Raw genomic sequence first — 22,951 nt, 5'->3', positions numbered from 1 at the left:
TCTGCGAAACAGGTGACTCAAGTTAGCATGCTTCCCGCGGCCACCCTACCCACTACCGGCTCATCACAAAGAAGCCTGGCCACCCAGGTCACGGCCTGCTCCCCTGGCCCCAACATCATCCAGCTGGCGGGCCCGGTCTGTGGAGCCCAGGCTTTGGCGAGGGGTTCCAGCCCCGGGCAGGGCTCTACCGCTGGGGCCACAGATCCTGCGGGAATCCAGCCCGGCAGCCTGCCCTCGGGAGCTCGGCCACCAAATGCAGTGCGCACTGCAGCACAGGCTGCGTCTCCAGTCCGCGTTCAGTTTTTTTTAAAAAATGCTTCAGGCCTCAAGCCGGTGACTCTGCTGGAGCTTCCGCAAGGTTCGCCCCCTTTGAACGCCCAGCAGCAGCCAGAGCAGCGGCTCTATCAGTTGATTCCACAGGAACAACTTCAGCAAGCCTCCGCTTCTGGTCCTTGGCAGCCAGTGCCACGGGGTCCCGGTGCCCGAGGCCCAGCCCCTCCAGACACGGCCTCACCTGCTCAGCAAGCCGTTGTCCTGAACCGCCTGGGACGGGGACTGGGACGGGGACAGGGACAGGGACAGGGGAGTTTGCTGCAGCCCCAGGCAGCTGTGTTGTCTCTGCTTGGCTGTGCTGCAGAGAACCAGGGAAGAGCCGGGCCGAGCGGCCCTCGGCACACGCTGCAGCTGTCCCCTGCCTCGCAGCCGTGGCCACAGCAGCAGGCGCAACAGCACAGAATCTTGCAGCACCCGGTGGTCGTGACAACAGTAGCCACCCAGACGGCTCAGCCTTCTTGGGACCAGCGGGCCGCAAGCCAGTCCGAAGGTAAAAGGAACAGAGGCCCGCCTTCCCCTCCCAGATCCTGAGTCTCGCTTATTTCCTCTCTTTTTAAAAACACCAGAGCGTCGGCCCAGGTGAACTCCGAGGTTTTCCTTCGTTTGGGGTTTTTTGGTTTTTGCTTTTTTAATGTGTCAGCAGCATCTTACCTTTAGATGTACGAACTCTGTACAGAAGCACAACCTCGTGAGTTTTGCACAGAAACAAGGCAGTGATTTAAGAAACTGGGATCGTTTTGCTGAAAGTGATCGAAGTGCCCGGTTCAGTAGTGCTCAGTACGTTCACACTGCTGTGCAGCACGTCTCTAGAATTGCTTTCATCCTGCAGAAGCGACGCTCTTGTCCCCGTCAAGCACCAGCTCCCCATTTCCCTCTCCCCCAGCCCAGGCATGCACGCTATCATTTTCTGTGTCCGCGAGTGTGACTGCTTTAGAGCCTTCGGATAAAGTGCACTCGTGGAACAGGAGGTGTCCTTCTGTGACTGGCTTACTTCACTTAGCGTAACGTCGTCACCGTCAAGGCTCACCCTTGACGCGTTGTAGCGTGGACGGGAAGGCCATAGGTTTTTATGGGGCGCCTGGATGGCTCAGTCGGTTAAGGGTCTGGCTTCAGCTCAGGTCATGATCTCGCGATTTGTGAGTTCGAGCCCCGCGTTGGGCTCTGTGCTGAGAGCTCGGAGCCCGGAGCCTGCTTCAGATTCTGTGTCTCCCTCTGTCTCTGCCCCTCCCCTGCTCATGCCCCCCCCCCCCCCCGCCTCCATCTCTCTGTCTCTCTCTCAAAAAACGAGCGAACGTTAAAAAAAAAATTTTAATGGTGTCACTGCACATAATCGGTACTGAACTGACCTATTAATGTTTATCTGTTCTTGAGAGAGAGAGAATGCACGAGTGGGGGGAGAGTCCGAGAGAGAGGGAGACACAGAATCCGAAGCAGGCTCCAGGCCCTGAGCGGTCAGCACAAAGCCCGACGGCGGGGCTTGAACTCCCAAACTGTGAGGTCATGACCTGAGCCGAAGTCGGGTGCTTAACCAACTGAGCCACCCACTTCAGCCGCCCCTGAAGTGACCTGTTAAATAGGAGAAACACCTTTCAGAAGAACGTCGTTTGGTGTGTGTCAAAAAGGTTCGCGTGCAGCGTATTAAATGCAATCCTTACGAATTAGTTTTGAAAGAAACTGTGAAAACTACCAAAAGATGATGCTTGTCAGGCTCATATGGAGGATGTGGGAGCCCTCCCAACGTGCAGAGTGGCTCAGGGGCGCCCGTGTTGGGGGCGGTCCACAGGCTGAGCTCAGCCCTTCTCCTCCAGGTACAATCACTGGGCCTGAAAAGGCACTTGTGGGAGGTCTTTGCTTTCTCCCTATCAAATCATTTGCTTGTTTTAGAACTCCAGGTTATTTGCAGAAATTGAACAGCTAAACATTTGAAAATGAGTTTTCTTTGTTTGCTTTTCAAGCGTTTGCTACCTTGGTCACTTCTGACGTGGAATCCCCCCCCCCCGGCCCCCCACCCATTCCTGCCTGTCCCCTCCCGGTGATCATCACTTGTTCGGCAGCCCCTGCTCCCTCGTGTCTGTTCCTTCTGTCTTGTGTCAGTGGGGCTCAGCAGATCCCCGAAGTTCGTTCTCTTTCGCCTTTCTTTTTATTGAGGTGTAATTCACAGAAGCGACAAGGAAGCATTTTAAAGTTACGGCCGCGTGGCATTGAATGCCTTCACGTTGCCGTGCGACCACCTCTTCTATTTCCAAAACGTTTTCATCACCCCAGAGAAATCTCTGTAGCCACTAGCACGGGGGTCCCGTCCTCCCCTCCCCCAGCCCCGGAAACACCAATCTGCTTTCTGGTCTGTGGACTTTCCTGTTCTAGATGCTTGCCAATGATGGAGTCAAATGGTATGTGACCTTTTTTGTCTGGCCTCGTTCACTTGGCCTAGTGTTCAAGGTTCCTCTTCGGTGTGACACGGATCGGGCTTCGTCCATTCTTTCATGGCTGAATAATATTCCCTTGTCAGCACAGACCGCATTTAGCTCCTCCGTTATCCACTGATGGACACGGAGGTTGCTTCCAGCCTTTGGGCGTTGTGAACGGTGTTGCTAGGATCATTGGCGTTTGAGAGCTTCGTCTATTTTGTTCCCTTGCCATTTCCAAAGGGCAACCTGTCCACATAAAATTTGTTTTCTACGTACACACGCATGTGTCCCTGCCTCTTGCCCTAAGAAAGAAGGGAAATGTGGCCTGGCAGTTCCAAAAGAGATGAGTGACAAGGCGGGTAACCGGTGGGTGACTCCCACGTGATCGACCCGGCTGTACTAATGTGCTACGGATCCTGGCGAGGGAGGATTTTGGCCAACTTCAAGCAAACAAGTCAGATGTGCCACGTGAGTGACAGGGAGCCCACGAGAGCTTTGTGTAACCCATCGTGGACATCTTTGGGTGTGGTGGCTGCGCTTTGAAGAAGTGAACTTGCTCAGGAGAGTGTGTGCTAGGCCTTGGGAACCAGCTAGACACCCGTGCTCAGAATCTCACCTGATTCGATGTACTACTTGTTTCCTTTTGCCCTCTATCTGGCCCTTTTTGTAGTGGTGACCCTTGAACCGTGTGGGGGTTAGGGGCGCCGATTCCCCACGAAGTCAAAAATCTGTGTGTAGCTTTTGCGTAACCAAAAACTTAATCCCTAATAGCCTACTGTTGACCAAACACCTTACCGATCACTTAAACAGTCGAGTAATATATTTTGTACGTTATATGCATTATAGACTGTATTCTTACAATAAAGTAAGCTAGAGAAATAATGCTATTAAGAAAATTATAAGGAAGAGAAAGTACATTTACAGCCCAGTACTTATCTATGGAAAAAATATGCATATAATGGACCTGCAAAGTTCAAATCTATGTTGTTCAAGGTTCAGCTGTACTACACGGAGACATAGCTGAGCTTGTGGTTGAGTAATGTGGCAGTCCCCTCCTAGGCAAGCAAATAAATTCAGCTTTGTATCAGATTACCGTTGGTGGTCTATGTTATTTCTTTCTAATCATCCCCTCCAAGGTTGGTAGTTTGATGCCGCTGCAATTTGATGCAAGGGTAAGCACTTCTCAAGTAAAATCCCAGGCTATGTATTTATTCACAGAACTCTGTAAGGAGGACTTCCCGTGTGCCTTGTACCATCTTAGGGCCCCAGCTGGGATGGGGAGAACAGAGACACCAAGGAAAAGGAAAACACCTCTACAGAATCTAGGTCCTATTCACTCTCAGATCATTTTGTCCTTTAGCAATGTAAGCTATGTTCCCAATATGATAAAGTCTCAATAGAATAATGAATGTTAAACATACAAAGATAAGTACACAATAAGAGATTGGGAAAGAGAAGGCTCAAGATTTTAGTGGCTTCACACCCTATCACAAGTCAGAGGGCAGAACACAGACCATGAGATGATGGAGATACGATTAGATGGAAAAGTATTGCTCAGCCCCTGAAGTCCAGGCACATGGACTTCTGCACTGAGAATTGTACTTTTGTGTAGTGGCAAGTTAAAAATCTGTCCTCCCATTCTCGATTTCTATTTTGAGAAAATCTTGGGGAAAATACCCAATTCTAAGAAGCTTCTGTTTTCTTCCAAGTGCCACACACATGTTAGGTTCCTTACTGGACAGGTTGTCTCCAGGGTCCTGTTCCCACTTCTCCCCACCTTCCAGCCGATACCAGTCTTGTCTTTGGTTTTGTGTGTTGCCACCTACGGTAGCACCGTGGCCACCTGTTCATTAGAGAAAGCTGTGTTTCTTCTTACCGGAAAGGATGAGGACAACCTTGATAGAGTCTTAGCAGTGTTTCAGGTAAATATTTTTTCCAGGAAATCATCTTTCATCTCCAGAACTTCAGTACTTCAGCTTCAGGGAAAATGTACTTAGCTGCTTTAAGTGCATCTTGAAAAGCACCTAGGCTATAAAATACAGGATTTCTCCCCCTCTCTCCTCACTACATGCTAGGCTAGGCACTGTTCTGTTGTACATTTTAACTCACTCAGCCCTTGAGAGGACCATGTAAGGAAGGTGCAAATATGGATGAGAAAATAAGGCATTGGTAGCTAAAGTTCTTCACCCACCTATGAACCGTCAAAGCCCAGATTTGGACCCAAGCCTCTTGGGGTAAGAGACCATGTCCTCTCCCAAACTGCCGTCTCCACTGCCTCGCTGAGAGCAAGACATAGACCCATCCACAGTGGGCTCACCATATGGCTGGAGAGACCCCAAGGCATATGGATGAAATGACAGATTACAGCCTGTCACTTAACTATATGTTGGTGTTCGAGGGGAGCTAATAACTGACATTTCTACCATAGTTTGGAACCATCTGAAAGAGAGAGCGATTCAGGAGTCAAGACAGCCAGACACCGATATATTCTCTTTGTAAGTGACACTCATATATTAGAAGATGTCATTGAGATCTGGGCCAAGCAAGTGTCATACTACTGCGCCATGGGAGTAGGGACATCCCGGGAGAAGTGAGTGGGCAGAGCAAGGCTGAGGTTAAATTGTACATAGTGGCCAGATTACTGAATGGTTATGACGGCAGGCTAGAAAGGAGCTGCTTGCAAGGCAGGCATTGCTCATTTAATCCTCAAAATGACCCTATTGGTGGTCAGTGTTGTGAACTCCATTTTCTTTTTTTTTTCTTTGTTTTTTAAATGTTTATTTATTTTTGAGACAGCGCGAGCGGGTGAGGTGCAGAGAGAGAGTGGAGGGAACAGAGGATCCAAGGCAGGCTCCGGTGCTGACAGCAAGAGCCCGATGCGGGGTTCAAACTCACGAACCAGGAGATCATGACCGGAGCTGAAGTTGGACGCTTAACCTACTGAGCCACCCAGGTGCCCCCCTCTCCTCCATTAACTCCATTTTCAAGTGAGACAGCTGAGAGAGAGGATGCTGTGACTGATGCAGCTGATGGAGGGCCCAGGATTTGAACCTAGACAGCCTGGCTCCAGAACCCATGATCTTAACCACATTGAAGCTGCTTAATACATTTGCAGGGTCAGTCTGGGAGTAACTAGGACTAGGTACAAATGCTGTTTATAAAATTCCTTCCATAGGAAAACACTTATAAATCATACTTAGAAAATGTCCCTTTCATAGGGCGGGACGTCCTCCATATAGAGGACACACATTATTGACCTCCCTGTAGTTGCGAGTTACCTGCTGTATTGAAATGAGCAAGCACACTTATCCCAAAGTGACCTCATTCTGCCTTTCCGGGACCATGAGTCCGCTGAGGCTGGAGCAGAGTGGAGGAAGCTTCCACCGAACTGGGCTTCCTGACTGGGCAGGACGGCACTTCTAACAGGCTCCAGGGAGGACTGCGAGGGGCACGAGAATCCACCTGCCTGCACGCTAACAAGTGAGTCTGCTTTCATCTTGTGGGTGCTGGCAGAAATCACGAGAACGGTGGGTCGGACAGAGATGAAGGATTGCAACACTCGTAGCGCAACAGGCAGCATGAGCTTCATGTTTGCATTGGTTCTCTTGCCCTACGCATCCCACTGGGGCAACACAGAGGTGGGCCCATGTGAGTGCTGCACGCACAGTGGCTGTGTGTCACTGGGGAGGAACCAAGCTTTGGAAATATTAATATTTAAAATTTGGTTACGTTTATTTATTTGAGAGAGAGACAGAGAGACAGAGAGACAGAGTGCACATGGGAAGGGCAGAGAGAGCGAAAGAGAGAGAGAGAGAATCCCAAGCAGGCTCCGCACTGTCAGTGTAGAACTTGAACTCACGAACTTTGAGATCATGACCTGAGCCGAAACCAAGAGTCGGATGCTTAAGTGACTGAGCCACCAAGGTGCCCCTGGAAACACCAATATTTTAAAGAGGGCTGCAAGCAATCTGCCGCATTTTTGACCTAAAGAGAAACCTTCTCCTACTAGTCAACAAACACATTTTACTTTGGCTCCATATGGAGACACGATCTCTATCTCCTAAGGCTGTTCACTATACAAACTTCCTTGGAAAGTTAGTTCAGAATAAAAGCTGCCTGTGCCTCTGCTCACAAGACCTGCAGAAACAAGAGAAAGCCATGGAAAAATGTCTCCCAACAGACCGCAGGTGCTGGCGGCGGGAATTCCCAGCCAACCTCTTTAAGTATCTAGTGTCCAACTCCAGCCTGTGTGGCACCCAAGGAGTTTGTGTGTCCCTTCATTGGTAAGGTGGTTTTCCCACGATTGTTCTGAAGGAGAGCGGTAAGGGCGCAGGTTCCTCTGCTGGAACGTGGACCCACGCTATATATCCGGGAAGGGACGCTGGCACTGGTACTCTCCTCTACCGGATATTGGGAGGAAAGGGACCCATGCCTTCTCTTCTCTTGCTACCTTGGCCTTGGAAGTTTTTCTTTCTCCCAGTAAAGCTAATGACTGAATTCATTTTAAGCCCCGGTATATGTCAGTAAGACCCAAATGGCCTCACCACAGTAGATAAAGAGAAATAAATAACATTTGGGGCGCCTGGGTGGCTCAGTCGGTTGTGTCCGACTTCAGCTCAGGTCATGATCTCACAGCTGGTGAGTTCGAGCCCCGCATCGGGCTCTGTGCTGACAGCTCAGAGCCTGGAGCTTGCTTCCGATTCTGTGCCTCCCTCTCTCTCTCTCTCTGCTCCTCCCCCACTCATGCTCTCTCTCTCTCTCTCAAAAATAAATAAACATTAAAAAAAATTTAAAAAAAAAGAGAAATAACAAGACATTCTAGAGTTCCCAGCAGCCAGAAGGAGAAAGATCAAACAGGACAGACAGCCAGCGAAAACAATTGCTAGAGAAGACTTGGGGCGCCTGGGTGGCTCAGTCAGTTTAAACGTCTGACTCTTGATTTTGGCTCAGGTCACGGTCTCACCGTTCCTGAGTTCAAGTCCCATGTCAGGCTCTGCACTGCACTGACATCGCAGGGCCTGCTGGGGATTCTTTCCTCTCTCTCTGCCCCCTCCCCCTTGCACTCTCTCTCACTCTTGAAATAATAAATTAAATAAAATAAAACTAGGATTTAAAGAGATTCAAATACAGCATGAGGGTGACCAAGTGCCCCAGTTTGCCCGGGACTGAGACAACTCCAGGGATATGGGACCTGCAAGGCTGATACCAGGACAGTACTGGGCCAACTGGGATAAGTTGGTCACCCTCTACATGCACATATCTTCCCACACATGCAAACTTTCTGAAACTAGATGCTATGATTTCAAACTTAAAGATACATCAGGTGAATTAAAAGAGAGGATGGCTACTCTTGCAGCCATACTTAGTAATCTGAGTGAAGGGAGGAAATATCTCAAACCATAATATCTCAAAAATACAAAAATATGGAACTTATAGGGAAAAGATAAGAGTCTTCGTGGAGGATAGATCTAGGAGACATAACAAGCAAAAACGGGTGATCGAGGAGAGGGAACTGGTGGAGGAAAAGCATAATTAAACAAATAATAAATGAAAATTTCCTTGAACAAAACAAAGGCCCAAGTTTGCAGACTGAAAAAGTGCACCAAGTTCCCAATAGATTCCATGACAATCCCAGGAAATAATCTACCAATTATCATCGATTAAATTACTGTTCACCAAGTGCTGATTCCCTTTCCTTTATCTAACATGGGTGAGCAGATCGTGCGTCCCTAGCTCCTGACTTGGGGTCGCCTATGTGACTCACTTGGGCCAATGGACTGGTAGTGGATATAATACAAGCAGAAACCTGAATTATACCTGCTTGGTGGGCTCACCATTTTCAAACTCAAAAATAAAAAAGCCAGTTATTTTACTAATCAAATGAATTTCCTGAGGAATAGCAGAGCAATTGCAGCTTGGGACATGCAAGCCCTGGGGAGCCACAGGTAAGTCCAAGGAGATAAAGGGAAGGTCAGCTTTTATTAGGTTGTTTTTTAAATGGTGGTTGGAATTTTTTTATGTGTATGTAGGTATATATGTATGTATGGACGTATGTATGTAGTTTCTACACCCAACGTGGGGCTTGAACTCATTACCCCAAGATCAAGACTCATGTGCTTCTCGGACTGATCCAGTCAGGCACCCCATTTATTAGGATTTAAGAGGAAATTGGGGAGGGTTGTTCGAAACAGAAGTTCACTAGAGAACAAGAGTTTCAGGTTGTGGCGATTTCTCATTGGCTACAAATCGTGGTTAGTACTACTGCTGAGGCAGGAAGGGAACTTTCGGAAAAGCAGATCATGAAAACCCTATGTGCAAAATGTCCTTCCCTTGTCAAGATAATTCTTACCTTGCTTCCTGCTGCTGGTTATGCAGGCGGTAGTGGGTGGTACATGCGTGAGAGCCCCCCGCCCCACCTTCCGGGCTTCCTAACTCCTTTTTTTTTTTTTTAATATAATTTATTGTCCAGTTGGCTAACATACAGTGTATACAGTGTGCTCTTGGTTTGGGGGGGGGGGGGTAGATTCCCATGATTCATCGCTTACATACAACACCCAGTGCTCATCCCCAAAATAGTTTCCTAACTCCATTTTAAGTGAGGGTTCCTTTATTTTCACATCCTCCTGTCCTTCTGCTTTGTGCCCCAAGGAGAGCAAGCTTTGGGAGGCTCCTGATTCAAGGACGAGAACTACATCAAGTGGACCTGGAATCAATCTGAATCTTAGTGTCAAGCCCAGCATAGATTTGTCGAAGTGTCAGTGACCGATAAATGCTCCGTGTTTAATGCAGATGGGATTTTTGTGGTAGTTTGTTACATAGCATTATTGTGATGCTAGCTGATATACATACAGAGGCATACCTTGGTGAAATTCTAAATCTCAAGAATAAAAAATAAATCTTAAGTTTCCGCTAAGAAAGAGTATGTTTTCTATAAATAGAAAATAAGATGAGGGGTGCCTGGGTGGCTCATTCAGTTGAGCGTCTGACTTCGGCTCAGGTCATGCTCTCACCATCTGTGGGTTCGAGCCCCTCATCGGGCCCTGGGCTGACAGCTCAGAGCCTGGAGCCTGCTTCGGATTCTGTGTCTCCCTCGCTCTCTGCCCCTCCCCCACTCGTGCTATGTCTCTCTCTCTCTCCCCCTCTCTCTCTCTCTCTCAAGAGTGAATAAACGTTGGGGCACCTGGGTGGCTCAGTCGGTTGGGCAGCCGACTCCGGCTCAGGTCATGATCTCACGGTCCGTGAGTTCGAGCCCCGTGTCGGGCTCTGTGCTGACAGCTCAGAGCCTGGAGCCTGTTTCAGATTCTGTGTCTCCCTCTCTCTGACCCTCCTCCGTTCATGCTCTGTCTCTCTCTGTCTCAAAAATAAATAAACGTTAAAAAAATTTTAAAAAAAAGAGTGAACAAACGTTAAAAAAATTTTTTTAAGAGAAGAAAATAGGATGAATATTGGACTACTCTTATACAACATTGGAAGTCCTAGAAGATAGAAGATGTTGACATAATATCTAGAGACTTCTGAGAGTACAGGACTGCCACCCCAGAACTCCATACCCAGCTAGCATTTTATTTATCCATTAAGGTAAACAATTTTTTTTCATTTTTTAAGAATTAAAATATATGAATAGCCACAAGACCTGTTTGAGAGACATACTTAAATCATTCTAACCAAACAATGATTGAACAAAAACAGAAGCCTTAAGTACTAAAGTTTAAATGGATAATGATTGGGTTCCCGAGAATAAGTAATGTGTGCTTTCATCTAAATCAACCATAAATGAACATCTTGGAATATGTACTATGAGTACGAGATAAGGATTCTTTTTTTTCACATAAGGATTCTTGAAAGAACTTGCTGCAATGGTAATTTTAATAATAGTCTAGAGCTAAACTATTTCATAGACACCTAGGCGTTGATGTGGTGAACATAGAGGTAGAGGAGAGAAAGAGCATTTTAAATTCCTCAGCTAGAGCCAGAGGGGGAGGGAAGCTAAAATAGTGTGACGACCTCATCTTATTGGGGTAGATGATGCAAGGAAGAGTAAACTGTCTTGGTAAGAAGAGTTAGAGGTCTCATGTCAAATAACGGTAACAAAATATGGAATTAAGCATGCCAGAGAATAAACTGCCATTAAAAGAATGGAAAAGTAGGGGCACCTGGGTGGCTCAGCCAGTTGAATGTCCATCTTCAGCTCAGGTCACGATCTCATGTGCTGACAGCTTAGAGCCTGGAGGCTGCTTCAGATTCTGTGCCCCCCTGTCTCTCTGTGTCTCTCTCTCTCTGTATCTCTCTCTCTCAAAAAGATTTTAAAAAAGAATGGAAAAGTATGGGGCACCTGGGTGGCTCAATTGGTTAAGTGTCTGACTCTTGATCTTGGCTCAGGTCATGATCTCACAGTTAGTAAGTTCGAGCCCCGAGTCAGGCTCTGCGCTGACAGTGCAGAGTCTGCATGGGATCCTCTCTCTCCCTCTCTCTCTGCCCCTCCCCTGCTCATGCTTTCTCTCCCTCTCTCAAAATGAATAAACAAATTTTTTTAAAGAATGGAAAAATACAATGGAATGTCCAAATTAGCAAGGGCAAAAAATAGACCAAATAGCAACTTAATAAAACTTAATAAAAACAGAAAAAGGGAAGGAACAGAAGCAACATCAAAAGTAAAATGATTGGATAAATTTCATATATTGAAAAAAAAAAAGTAAAATGATTGGGGCGCCTGCGTGGCTCAGTCAGTTGGGCATCCAACTTCGGCTCAGGTCATGATCTCACAGCTTGTGAGATCGAGCCCCACATCCGGCTCTGCACTGACACTGTAGAACCTGCTTGGGATTCTCTCTCTCTCCCTCTCTCTCTGTCCCTTTCCTTCTTGCTTTCTCTCTCTCTCTCTCTCTCTCTCAAAATAAAGAAATAAACATTTTTTTAAATAAATAATTTTTTAAAAACGTTCAAAAACGGGTAACAGCATCCACTCCAGAATTTACCCTAAAAAGAAGCAAGGAGAATTAAAATCTAGAGCCATCCAACTAAAGTATGGTCTCCCAACCAGCAGCACTGGCACCTGTGAGAGCTGGTTAGAAGTTCAGATTCTCGGGCCTCATCCCAGACCTACTGAATCAGAATGTGCATTTTGCCAAGATCCCCAAGTTTGCCAAGTGCTGCTGTGGAAAGTCTCTTGGCAAGCTAATAACGAACACAGAGTCTCAGGCTTGTCGAAGTGGGATGCAGCCTGGACCCTTATGTTCTTACCAAGTTCCTCAGGTGGCTGTGATGCCAGCCGAACTTTGAACACCACTGCACGGAGAGCTGTGCACATGAGGCACGTGCCGCTATTGACGGTTCAATTTGAACTTCAAAGTGAACAACATTCAAAATTCACGCACACTAGCCATAGTCCAGTGCTCAAGAGTCACTCTACTCTATCAGGCAGCGCAGGTAGAACATTTCCATCATTGCAGAAAGTTCTGTTGGACAACACTGGCCTCCTAGGCTCTCAGTCTTGGCTACACATTAGAATCACCGGCCATAGTTTATTGCTCTTAGTGTGTTTTAAATTTCAAGGCAGAATGCTATTTTAAGCCTCATCCTACAGGCATTGTACCTTCATAGAAACCTGACTGACCTACCATTTTCCAGTAAGAACACCATTAGGAAAGCCATGACCTTGGCCTTGATAAAACCGCACATTATTTCCTGCTCAGATGACCATGTGAGACATTGTCATTTAAGTTTGGGCCAGGTTCTACATAGGTAACTTTGTGGATGTGATATTTCTTCATTTTCCCTTTCATCAATGGAACAGATCCCATAAAAGCGCTAAGAAAAACTTTCCAGGATTCCGTACAACTCATACTCATTCTTTCTGCCATGGTGATTTTTGTTTAGGGCCATTACCCACTACTCATTGCATATCTACATACAGAATCTGATTTTTCACCGGCCGCCCCAGGCTGCCTGTTCAATAGGTGTACAACAATGACCAAACTGTCTCTCTCTAGATCAGCCCCCACCGCCAACCTGCAGAATGTACAGAAATATCATCTCCAAACGCCTGACTTCCAGCTGATCGGGTTCCGCTTTGTCCTGTACACGTTTTCGCACAAACCTAATGTGCCTCCTTCGGCCTCTGCTTTTACAAGGACAGTGAAACCCCAGAGACGCAGGCTGCTGTAGCGATGTCCTTTGCGGCTTCTGACTCATAGACACGCCTCCGTTTCAGACTCGAAGAATCTCCAAGGGTCACTCAACGAGGTTACTTGAATGGAGTAGTTCTTTATGGAGATTTGCATGGCGGGGCGCTTTCATGTGCTGTGTCTTCTTGTCCCTGCCCAAGGCCCCGGAAGATCTATTTGACATTCCACTACATGGAAACACCTCTCCCCTGACCAGCCATTACCTAACCAAGTGTGCATCTGGATTCTCCCTCCTTTGGGGGTAAGGAGTGGCCCTTATTCTGAGTGTTCAGTCCTGGAGGTGGGAGGGGGCCAGTGGCCCTACATGGCTAGTCATTGTCCTTACCAGGGCTGGGACGAGGTGAGGCAGTGAGGCACGCACTCTCCAGGTCACACAAGAGCAGTTAGGATTTTGACACTGTGTTCACCATGGTTTTTTTGCCTTAATTCTGATTGTTTTTAAATATTACATTAAGTCATTTTTGTCTTGATGACTGAAGTTTGTTCGCTTGGCACTCTGTTAGATTTTGTGCAGGTGCCTTGCTCACCTACCCTAGTCCAAAGCCCTGATCCTCTCCACCAGGCTCCTTTGTCCCTCATTTAATAGAGCCTGGACAGACCTACCGCTCAGGCCATCACATTGTACTTAGTATAAATCCTGCCTGGTACCCAGTGTAGACCCTGAGCTCCATACAGATGATCGTGGCCTCGTAATCATGCTGTTCACCATCCATCGTACTATGCTTCGTTTTCATAAGTCACTGTTTCATAAACAATTTTCCTTGTTTCTAGGTTGCCTTAATGGCCTCTTTTCACAGCGGGAAGATAGTCTATGTGGCTGATGCACTATACCTAACTATTCTATTATTGGATATTTGGGTTAGTTTCCATTTCTCATTCATAAACAAGCCTTTAGATCTGCAAAGAAGCAAAGGTAGAAACCTGAATGAGAGAGAAGCTGCTCTGCCTCATCAAGTAGGAGGCTTTTTTTTTTTTAATTTTTTTTTCAACGTTTTTTATTTATTTTTGGGACAGAGAGAGACAGAGCATGAACGGGGGAGGGGCAGAGAGAGAGGGAGACACAGAATCGGAAACATGCTCCAGGCTCCGAGCCATCAGCCCAGAGCCTGACGCGGGGCTCGAACTCACAGACTGCGAGATCGTGACCTGGCTGAAGTCGGACGCTTAACCGACTGCGCCACCCAGGCGCCCCAGGAGGCTTTTTTTTGAGGCCATTTTGGAGTCTGGGGGGTTGGGGATTCTTCTGGTTTTCTGGAGGGGCTGCAAAGAGGAGAAGAGGGTGAGGCAGCTCCCTGGAATGCTGGAGCCCGAGTTGGCAGCAACAGCGCAGGGGCATTGCAAAGAGGTGTGTGCTGTGGTACGGAAGGTAGCAACTACACGGAGCCACAGGGGAGACCCCACCGTCACTGCCACATCTTCAGGAACGGTCTATGCCAGTATGAACTGACTCATGGACGCATATGAGGGCACTACCAGCACGCTACTTTGCACGTATACAAAGAAGCCACGACACAGGTCAGTTCTATCCAACAAAGGCAAAGGCAGGATTTATGTCAGATAAAAAGGGAGAGAGAAGAAAAAAGAGCAGACATTTGCAAATGGTGGCATTTGTCGTCTTTTCCTTCGAGTGTCTTCCAATGCTAACAGCTGGCAACAAGCGGAGAGGCCCACGGAGGTGCCTACCGAGGGAAGACCAGCAGGAACACACCTGTAGTCAAAACCAGGTGGCTCCAGGTGGCTTTGCCGTGGCCAGTAAGGATTCAGTCCAGGCCCCGTGGGGCACTGCGGGAAGGAGCAGGAGGGGCTGTTGCAGGATTTCAGGTGTTGAAGGATTCTTTTTAATGTTTTATTTTTTTGAGAGACAGAGTGTGAGCAGGGGAGGGGCAGGGAGGGCGGGAGACACAGAATCCCAAGCAGGTTCCAGGCTCTGAGCTGTCAGTGGGGCTCGAAGCCACGAACGCAAGATCATGACCTGAGCCAAAGTCAGAAGCTTAACCGACTGAGCCACCCAGAGGTGTTGGATTCTAAGCAGAGTTTAAGGAAATGAGGACATGTTCTGAATTCCATGTCCTCAAGAGGCAGAAGCAATGCAGTAATTGGGTGACCTTCATTTTTATCTGAGAGGTGGGAAAATTAATAAGGGGCTAGAGTCATCATTGGTAAAGGCACGGTAGTGAACCTCGTCACTCCGAGGTGAGGGGTTGTTAATCATTTTCCTGCTTGAGGAGTGGCCTCGTCTCTGTCTACTTCCACCAGCAGTCACAGAGTGGCCTTCTCTGGACATTATTCTCCATGACAGCTATGTAGCTTCAGGTGGGAATATCATTGACCCAGCTGCCAGCAGGGCTGTTTTTCACTATCGCAGGGCCTCCTTGCGGCCAAGGGCAGACTAGGTCAGCCTGTGGGATGTACATCGGTAGAGTCGGGTCCACACAAATTAGGGCATTCTGCCTGCTCACAGCAGGATCAGTCACCAAGGAAGTGATTTCGGTCATTCGTGGACGCACCAGGAGATCCGGGGCATCTCCTCCTCCGTGTTTGGGACAGGCTGCTTCTGCTTTGTGTCTGCCAGCGTCTTTTGATGGCACGCACGTTTCAGTTATGCCCTTGCCCTCATCCGGTTTTTCTTCATCCAGTCTTAGCTTCCCTTCCGTCCAAATGCAGCTCCTTTGGTGATAGCACGTTCCCTGTGGAAAATTACCCTTTCAGCAGGCGTGGTGGCTCATCCACACTGGGGCCCGACGGCCTGTACGGGATCCACCTCAGAACAGCCTGCCTGAGACCCAGAAAAGGAGAGTCTTGACCCACCAGCCCATCCTCACGGCCGACGGTTGCCCGTGAGCCCCTCACCGTGCCAGGTGTATGGAGTTGCCACAATGACTGGGCGGCTCCCACAGGCGTCCCCTGCCTGGCAGACGTGAAGCATTTGCTTGACATGCGAGAGGTGAATGAATAAATGGGGGGGGGGGTTGGAATCCAGCATTTTGTTCCTGGGAGTTTTCGGTGATTTCTGTGGTCACCACACGAAGTAGGATCAAGTCTCAAAGAGGCCATCTCATACTGATGTGGTGAAAAACCCTACACCTAACTCAGGTTGCCTGCTCTACCTAGAGGATGCCCGTGGCCCCTTAGAGCTTCTTTGAGTAATAAGCCAGAGTTCTGCCTGGCTCTCCCAGGCCGCAGAATCTTCTGTCCTTAGGGGTGAAGGCCCTCAGTAAGTGCGTGGCCCCACTTACTGGAGCCCACAGATCAGATGCACCCTGGGCCCAGTAATGAGAAAAGGAATAAAACAAAGAAGCAAGACAGATGAGCTCTAGGCTCCTCCTATGCCACCTGTTGGCTGCACACCTTCCTGGGAAACCATCTGGACAGTGTACAGGTTCCCCCCACTATCTGAAAGTAGAGCGTTCCGATGAAACCTTTTCTAACTCGAAATGGCGTAAATCGAGGAAGTAATTATTAATTTATATGAATTTTTTTTAGCTTTCTCAGACCCCAAAAATAACCTCTTAGGCTTTTCTGATTCCTTAGGACACATCTTGCAGCTTGCTGATGGATACACACAAAATAAATCAAGATAACGCACACATGCTCACAGACCCAGCGCAAAGCTCAGATCTTGATGGCGAGATGCCCAGCGGAGGCCCCCCTACCCCCGTGCGGGGAAGGAGCTGGGTGGCGCCGTCCTCGCTGCTCGCAGTGCAAGCTGCCTCCGTCAGGCTCACTGGCAAATAAATGCCCAACGCTCTTTTCACTTTCCACTTTTTTCCCATAAAAGCTAAAATCCTCTTCGGATTTCTTTCAGTTGGGGAAAACAGGTACTACTGTAGGTCTTTCCTAACAGAGAAGTGTCATAAGACAAAGTTTTGAAAGGCAGGGGATACCTGTACGTCTAATTTTAGCAGTATAACTCCAGCAAAACTCTGGACAGAAGATTAAGTATTCAGGAGGTTAAGACTGGCCAGAACTGAAAAGGACCCCAAAATGTAACGACTGAAACTGGTAATGTACACAGATAGCTAGATCAGTTTCAAAATCCTCTCTCTCCGTGAGCAATTTTCTTCCACTTCACAATCCCTCATTATATACCCTTTCATTCAAAATGTGAATTCTGGGGCGCCTGGGTGGCGCAGTCGGTTAAGCGTCCGACTTCAGCCAGGTCACGATCTCGCGGTCCGTGAGTTCGAGCCCCGCGTCAGGCTCTGGGCTGATGGCTCGGAGCCTGGAGCCTGTTTCCGATTCTGTGTCTCCCTCTCTCTCTGCCCCTCCCCCGTTCATGCTCTGTCTCTCTCTGTCCCAAAAATAAATAAAAACGTTGAAAAAAAAAAAATTTAAAAAATAAAAAAATAAAAAAAAAAAAATGTGAATTCTCCCTCCTCTTGTAATTTAACCATCTACTAATCATTTCTGGGATGGAAACACATATTCCTAAGTGAAACGCTTGTGAAGAGCTGAACTAAGCAGACAGCAGGTTTGTGTCTCTAATTTCTTGCCTAATGGTTAATAGGACTGCCAAGGAAGAACTTTTTTAAAGCCTTAAACCGTGATTATGTTTTTGTGCAAACTGAACTTTTTTGGGCCACACAGAGGTTTGTATCTCAGTAAAGTGGAAAAAAGTCCAAAATAATAAAAACACGTTGCTCCAAAATGGTAATTATGAAAATGATTAATAGTCTACAAAAATTCAGGGCAACTCGTTCCGAACAAGAGGAAAGCTATGGAGATACGGACTCTAGCCTTGGGTCTTCCGGTCACTAGCTACGTGACCTTGGGCACGTGTCTGCATCTCCCACCAAGTTTCTGAGTCCCTTTATTACAAAAATGATTGACATGAGATCAAGAAACAAAAAGAAGATAATAGCAAGGAAGTGTGATGTAAAGAAGAGAATATCAATGTGATGGGACAGGGAAGACGTTGGACATTTTCTCTGCTTGATTTCCTCTACTATCACTTCTGGCCAGCCCTCCCCACTGCTCAAGCTGCTCTGTAACCAGGGTAATTTATGGTCTCCTTTCACGAAACAACCGTCTCAAGGATGTCGGCAGTGAGCAAGACCAGCTAAGACTTTCCTGTGTTTGAAGTTGAGAGATAAGCAGTTGGCTCCAAATGAGATCTCATTTGTAAACATAAAATAGACTCTGCATACGGTCCACGGTTCCTACTGAACCCAACGTCATCCTTTATCACTCTCAAGAAGAAGCTTTAAAGATCTGAGCATTTTGAGAGCCTCCACCCCTGCTGTCCTCCCAAAGTCAAAAAATTCCCAGGCTATCAAATGCAGGGTGTGGTAAATTACGCAGAGGGCCCAATTCTTCATCCCTCCCCATGTCCATATCCTTTGCCACGTCATCCTGTAGGGCCCTCCGGCTATAGCAGTCAGCCAGGTACGGAGCCTGGGATCGTGGGGACCAGTGCAAAACAAAACTGCGGGACCCCTCGTTCAAAAAGTAGCAAGTGAGGGCCATTACAGCTGCTGAAATATATAGCTTTTTCGTTTCTTCCACAGTCCGTCTTTCTCTTTCAACATGTCATGGCATTCTTTGCTATTTCATGTCATTCTAAATAAAGAAGAAATTTTAATTATTAGCATGAATTTTACAGTTCATCTTTATATTTTGCAAGAAGGGACACTTGAGGCTGGGACATCCGCGCAAAGGGCGTGAGGCAGGCACCCCTGTGCAAAAATAAATGTGCTGCGTCTCCCCTAGGCTGAGAATTTCTAGAGTATGGACACAGTGGCGTATTTACCTTTGAACTCCCAGAGGTGGGCATGGTGCCCGGTAAACAGTAAGCGGTCAAAATGTATTTAGGAAAGAAAGAGAAGGAAGAAGAAAATGAGTTTGAAAATCAGTTTTGCTTGGGAAAATGTCAAGAAATTGGCACAAATATCACTAGTGAGAATATAAAATGGTGCACCCACTTTGGAAACCAGTTTGGCGGGTCCTCAAAGAGTTAAACATAAAGTCCCCATAAAACCCAGCAGCTCCACTAGGTACACACCCAAGAGAACTGAAAGCACATGTCCACATAGAAATTCGTACATGAATGTTCACAGCAGCGTTATTCGTAATGGCCACAAAGTGAAAACAATTCAAACATCCATCAACTAATGAAGGGATAAACAATGTGGGTTCTATCCATAAAATGGAATATTATTTAGCTATAAAAAGGAATGAAGGGGGGCGCCTGGGTGGCTCAGTCAGTTAAGCGTCCGACTTCAGCTCAGGTCATGATCTTGCAGCCGGGGAGTTAGAATCCCGCACCGGGCTCTGTGCTGACAGCTTGGAGCCTGGAGCCTGCCTCCGATTCTGTGTCTCCCTCTCTCTCTGCCCCACCCCTCTCGTGTTCTGTCTCTCAAAAATGAATAAACATTAAAAATTTTTTTTAAAAAAGGAATGAAGCTTTGACACCTGGTACAACATGGATGACCCTTGAAAACACTACCCTAAGTGAAAGGAGCCAGTCACAAAAGATTATATATTGCATGATTTGGTGGCACCTGGGTGGCTCAGTCGGTGAAGCATCCAACTTCGCCTCAGGTCATGATCTCGAGGTCTGTGAGTTCGAGCCCTGCATTGGGTTCTGTGCTGACAGCTCAGAGACTGGAGCCTGCTTTGGATTCTGTGTTTCCTTCTCTCTATGCCCATCCCCCGCTCATGCTCTGTCTCTACCTCTCTCTCTCAAAAATAAATAAAACATTAAAAAAATAAAAGATTACATATTACATGAAATGTCCAGAATAGGTGAATCCATAAAGACAGAAAGCAGATTGGTGGTTCGCAGGGGATCGGCAGAGGGGGGAATAGGACTGACGGTTAAGGGGTAGAGAAGAGAGTTCCTTATTAGGGGGATGAAAATGTTTTGGAATGAGATAGTGATGATGGTTGCACAACTTTGTGAATACACCAAAACCCACTGAATTTCAGAAGTTTTATGGTACGTGAAATATATCTCAAATTTAAAACCACAGTTCTGGGGCGCCTGAGCAGCTCAGTCAGTTGAGCGTCCAGCTCTTGATTTCCCCTCAGGTCATGATCTCAAAGTTTGTGAGATCGAGCCCCGCACCGGGCTCTGCGCTGACATTGTGGAGCCTGCTTGGGATTCTCTCTCTCCCTCTCTCTCTCTGCCTCTCTCCTGCTCGTGCTCTCTCTCTCTCAAAATAGGTAAACATGAAAAATATTTTAAAAAACACAGTTCTGCTTGGGGGGGGTCCATTTCTTTTTTAAAAATGCTTATTTATTTATTTTGAGACAGAGAGAGCAAGCAGGGGAGGGGCAGAGAGAGAGGGAGACAGAATCCCAAGCAGGCTCCATTCTGGCAGCACAGAGCCCCATGCGGGGCTCCATCTTGTGAACCGTGAGATCATGACCTGAGAGGAAATCAAGAGTCAGACACTGAACCGACTGAGCCACCCAGGCGCCCCAGGGTCCATTTCTTACTTAGTAGTGTGACCTTTGAAAACTTATGTAACCTTTCTGAACTTCAGGTTCCTCAACTATAAAGTAGGAAAAAATAATACTTAACACAGAACTGTTAGTGGAGATCTAGTTAGCTATTAAAGGGAAAGCAGTTTGCACCAGTCTTCAGGCTCTGCTCTTACCTGCTGCCCTCAGTATCTGGTGGGGTTGTGTGTGTGTGTGTGGGGGGTCTCTGGTGAGATTCAGGACAAAAGCATACAGTGGAGTCCCTCACTCACCCTCTATCCTCAGGGGAGTAGAATGTGAAGGAACATTGAGCCAGGGAGTGGAGTGGTGAAAGTTTTCCTCCTCCTCCTCCTGTAAGCTGGACACCACTCCTTGGGAGGGACTCTCTGCCTTAGGGGGACCAGGTGAGACCCCAGGGGAAAAAAGGTAGGACAATGAGTCCCCAATTTTGGCTGGTCGCTAGGCTGTAAGGGGCAGAGTAATGGGGTTTCTGGGGATTTCCGCTTGGTCTAGCGCCTTAATGGGAAATTGTGTGAACAGCGTGCCTGATTTCTTGCTGGACCCAGCCATTCAGCAGGAATACAGTTTCAGGGAGGAGAGGGAAGCCTCAATGTCTGGCACATCCAGGGCTAAAGAGATCCCTGCGGCACTCCAGGCAGCAAGGAATACCTGCTCAAACAGAACGATCTTGAATTGTATTTGTTCAAAATAATTTAGTGAGGGTGGGTGGTATTGACAAGGAGTGCTTTCATATTTCCACCAGGGGGCGCTGTCTGCCTCCTTGGTGGCCACGTCCGTGTTGTAAAGGAAACAGACGTGGAGTTAACTTGTACCATAGGACCAATTTTTTTTAAGTTTTAACACCATGAAAGTGACTCCCCAGTCTACACTTCTAATCCTGAACTTCCCTCCAAACACTGGTCCTACATTTTCAGCTTTCTGCTTCCTATTTCCACCCGGATGTCCTGCTGACACGGAACTCGCTATGCCCCAAACCCAGCTCACCAGCCTCTCTCTCAAATTGAGCTTCTTATCGTGGTGTGTGGACCGAGGACAGCTAATTCTGTTCTGCAGAATGTGAACTGCAACAGGATCTCTGGCTGAAACCTGGTCACACTGTGCCTACCGCGTCAGGCACTCAGGAGAAAGCAGTGTCTTTTTCCACTGTGCGCAGAGGCACCGGAATGGCTTGCGGCGGTCCCGGACACCACAGGCACCTCTCGTGCTCAGCCTGGCCGTTTGCGTGTACACGCTTCTCTCTGTTCCACGTCTGCCGCCATCCCTGAATGTCAAAATCATAGTTTTGTCCCTGAAGAGCCATCACGATTGTTGCCACTGCCATAAAACCTTCTCTGGACTACTTCCTCTCCTGCACTCCCACCACCCTTAGGTCAACTCTTCTCCCTCTGAATTTTCAAGGCACCTTACTATACTTTCACTGTGGCATGTGCCCTTTCTGCCTGGGAGTCAGCTATTGTGTTTTATTGTGGTAAAAGCCGCTTCACATTAAATTTACCATCGTAACCATTTTAAGTGCACCGTTCAGGACTGTTAAGTATATTCACACCGTTGTGCAACAGATCTCTAGAACTTTTTCATCCTTTGATACTGAAACGTCATATATATGTTAACCACCAATTCTTCCAGCCCCTGGTAACCACCTTTCTACTTTGTGTTTCTATGATTTTGACTAGATACTTCATGTAAGGGGAATCATACGGTTTTTGTCCTCTTGTGACTGGTATCTTTCCCTTAGGATAATGTCCTCGAGGTTCATCCGTGTCGTAGCATATGACTGCATTAACTTGTTTTTAATTAATTTTAATATTCCATCATAGGCATAGACCACATTTTCTTTATCCATTCATCTGTCCGTGGACATTTGAGTGTATTATTTCTGCCTCTTTGCTACCACGAATAATGCAGTGATAAAGACGGGTGTGCAAACAGCTCTTCGAGATTCTGCTTTGGATTCTTTTGGATAGGTAGCCAGAAGTGGGATTGCTAGCTCATAGGGTAGACTTATTTTTAATTTTCGAGGACCCTTCATACTGTTTTCCATAGCAACTGGACCATTTTACATTCCCACCAACAGTGCATGAGGGTTCCCACTTCTTCATGCCCTCATCAACAGTTGTTATTTTCCATCGTTCTTTTGATAATGGTGCCCAGCCATTTCAGTACAGGTGGCTGGGTTAGTTTCCTAGGGCAGCTATAACAAACGGTCACAAACTGAGCAGCTTAAAGCAACAGAAATGTATTCTCCCATAGTTTTTGGAGCCTAGAGTCCCAAATCAAAGTGTGAGCAGGGCTGTTTCCCCCTATCGTCTCCCAGGGAGAATCCGTTCCGTGCTGTGCTGCTGCCTTAGCTTCTGGCGACTGCCAGAGGCACTTGGCAATCCTTCGTTTGTCGCTGCATGAGTTCAGTCTCTCTCCACTCCCATCTTCATATGACCATCTTTTCTCTCTGTCATCTCCTTTTCTCTTACAGACACGGTCCCTGGATTGAGGGTTCACCCTGATGGGGCAGGGGACACAATTCAACCCACTACAGTTGTCATAATACACTGAGCGCCTTGAGATCAGGATATGATCAGGATC

At 47.3% G+C, this 22,951-nt stretch overlaps 1 protein-coding gene across 1 annotated transcript in view; it reads left to right on the top strand.

Moving 5' to 3' along the window:
• Positions 1 to 12,905, top strand: part of LOC125932379 (transcription factor SPT20 homolog) — a 14,939-nt gene extending 2,034 nt beyond the window's left edge. Inside the window, exons 3-6 of the mRNA XM_049644899.1 lie at positions 13 to 823; positions 6,255 to 6,389; positions 6,877 to 6,964; positions 12,731 to 12,905. Coding sequence (XP_049500856.1) covers positions 13 to 823; positions 6,255 to 6,389; positions 6,877 to 6,964; positions 12,731 to 12,905 — 1,209 coding nt within the window. The remainder of the gene's footprint in view (positions 1 to 12; positions 824 to 6,254; positions 6,390 to 6,876; positions 6,965 to 12,730) is intronic.
• The last annotated feature ends 10,046 nt before the right edge of the window (positions 12,906 to 22,951 follow it).

Source organism: Panthera uncia, chromosome X (genome assembly GCF_023721935.1).
Source record: "Panthera uncia isolate 11264 chromosome X, Puncia_PCG_1.0, whole genome shotgun sequence".
Taxonomy (NCBI): Eukaryota; Metazoa; Chordata; class Mammalia; order Carnivora; family Felidae; genus Panthera; species Panthera uncia.
This window is presented reverse-complemented; position numbering and strand designations above follow the sequence as displayed.